The sequence below is a fragment of the Tupaia chinensis genome, unplaced genomic scaffold, assembly GCF_000334495.1.
Source record: "Tupaia chinensis unplaced genomic scaffold, TupChi_1.0 Scaffold145860_1, whole genome shotgun sequence".
Taxonomy (NCBI): Eukaryota; Metazoa; Chordata; class Mammalia; order Scandentia; family Tupaiidae; genus Tupaia; species Tupaia belangeri.
The window spans coordinates 1,811,772-1,814,195 of NW_006205718.1; the positions used below are offsets into that span (position 1 = coordinate 1,811,772).

Genomic DNA, 2,424 nt, shown 5'->3' on the forward strand with positions numbered 1-2,424 from the left:
CACTAATGTCTCATGGCTTCTAGAAATCTATGAGTTTGACCTTATTATGTTGTCTTAAATTTTTCACCACAGCATTTCCAAACAATCCCTTGTTTCTCCAATTCTCTCTCATTTTGAGGATTTAACATATAGTGAAATGAGCAAAAGAAATGCCAAGTAAAGAGCAAAAGTAAAGGCATAACTCATGTACCTGGGACTCTGGGCCCTCAGTGACAAGGACCTGACCAGGCGGGCAGTTCTCTGCTCTTTCTTGGCACAAAAACGGCAGCACCTAGGCACTTTTAGGGCACCACCGAATGTTTGTCATAACAGGATCTGCAAGGTTCTGTCCTGTCTTCTCCCCTGAATCCCCAACCTAATGGGAGAACCTACCGTCCTGACTCTGAAAACAGCCCCAACCTTGGGGAAGTCTGTCTGACTACCTACCTTAGAGAAGACAACACCGGAATGACTGCCAATTTCACTGAGAGAGAGAGGAAAAAAAAAGACAGAGTTTTCTTTCAGTGATTATTGTCAGAAACCTTGTGACCAACATTCTCCAAAACCTGGGATCTCATCTTCTAAGTTCCTTAGCTAAGGCACCATGCAGGTCTGTTCAGCTCACACGCCTCACCCCCCAACCTCCCCTTGAAGGGAGAAGTCCAGCATGTGACATGGCATACTGTTCACACTTCTCCACGACCTCATCTAACTAGTCAAACTCAGAAATTTAAGTTTGCTATATGGTGCATGGACTCACCAGAGAGAAACAGAATAAGAGAGGGAACATGAGAAATCACCCCCTGAGGATGGCCACCCTACAACCCCTTCTCCTTCATTCTTCTCTCAAGATTTCAGGTGTACATGTACATGTACCCAGTGTGATTTTCAAATCACCAGGTCTGGACTCAAAATGACCAGTTGACCATGTAGAATCCAGCTGCCTTAACCTCCATGCCACCTGCTGGCCACTCAACTCATATTTTAAGACTCGGTGTTCTGACATGGCAGTGAAGACTGAGATCAAGTCAAAATGCCTATGGCCAAGACACTAAAAAACAACAAATTCACAGAAATACCTAGCATTATCATGTCAAAACAATCTGGGCAAAATAAGTTTTGTTGAGATGCATGCATACTGATTTAGCTACATACACAACTGGCTCCGGGGCCTGCTAGTTAATGACACTTCATTTCCTCTAAACAACCTTATCTCCCTAGAGATGCATAATCTCTTCAGTGTTACCAATTCCTCAAAGCCATCCTTCCATCCCCCAGGACCATGGTGGTTGCTCAGCTGCTGCTCTCTGAGGTTCTCCTCATACCCTGTGTCTATAAAAGCTTACACTGGACATATTGCAATATCAGTAACTATCATGCACCTTTGTCTTTTCTAGATTCTGAACTTCTGTAAGATAAAGGCCATGTCTTCTTTGCCTTTTACCTCTGATGTCTAGCATGGTGTCTGTCAGTATCAGGAGAGTGGGGAAAAAAAAAGGGAGGATGCCTTTCACTCAGAGAGCTGCTACAGTTCCCTGCTCTCCTGTTCTCTTCTCCACCATTTCCAACCTCACCCACTTGGCCTCCCTTGGTCTGAGTGGACCTCAACCTCTGGAAAAAGTTTTCTGTCCTTACTGAAAGATGTGCTTCCTAGAGAAGACTCTGAGGATGAACTCCGATTCCTGGTGGGCCTCAGACGTGCAGGGTATGATGAGGTATGTCCCTGGTGCCAACCACAGCTTCTTACTCACTTCTTTCTCTCTGAGAAATTCTTCAGGCTTACTCAGGGGAACATTTCTCCAGAAGAACTCAGAAGGCAGTCTCCTCTGGCCATCACGGTACTGTGGCTGAAGAATGAAAGGACAAGATAGACACCAGGAGAAGTGATCCCCCAGGGCTTGTGGCCAGGCCTTTGGCCAGGAGCTAAGACTAAAGTGGCCTATGACCTGCCAAATCTAACATGCTCCAGTGGACGATGAGACTGACATGTGAGGAGGAGGGGAAAGAACAGGCCATGTTGTAGGGGATGGGGCATATTTTCTAGAATTCTAACAGGGGCTGAATGAGCCCATGCCAAATTATTTGATATTAATTAGAAAAACAACAGTGATAGGGGCTGGCAGGTGATATGGCAGTTATGAGCCCTGGACTCCCACATGGTTGACCACTGTTCACGTCCTGTACCTAGTAGCTTGCTTTCTCACTTTCTCTCTTACTCTGTCCCTCTCTGGTAGAAAGAGAGAAAGAGAGAAAGAGAGAAAGAGAGAAAGAGAGAAAGAAAGAAAGAAAGAAAGAAAGAGAGAGAGAGAGAGAGAGAGAGAAAGAAAGAAAGAAAGAAAGAAAGAAAGAAAGAAAGAAAGAGAGAAAGAAAGAGAGAAAGAAAGAGAGAAAGAAAGAAAGAAAGAAAGAAAGAAAGAAAGAGAAAAAAAGAGAGAAAGAAAGAAA

At 44.5% G+C, this 2,424-nt stretch overlaps 1 protein-coding gene across 2 annotated transcripts in view; it reads right to left on the reverse strand.

Annotated features, from left to right (window-relative positions):
* CAPN14 (calpain 14) overlaps nucleotides 1-2,424 on the reverse strand; it is a 31,618-nt gene that overhangs the window by 11,877 nt on the left and 17,317 nt on the right. For both annotated transcript variants that reach the window (XM_006168528.1, XM_027768311.1), the window contains 2 exons: nucleotides 1,615-1,820; nucleotides 427-463 (listed from right to left, as the gene is read on the reverse strand). In XM_006168528.1, the coding sequence (XP_006168590.1) occupies nucleotides 427-463; nucleotides 1,615-1,820 (243 nt within the window). The remainder of the gene's footprint in view (nucleotides 1-426; nucleotides 464-1,614; nucleotides 1,821-2,424) is intronic.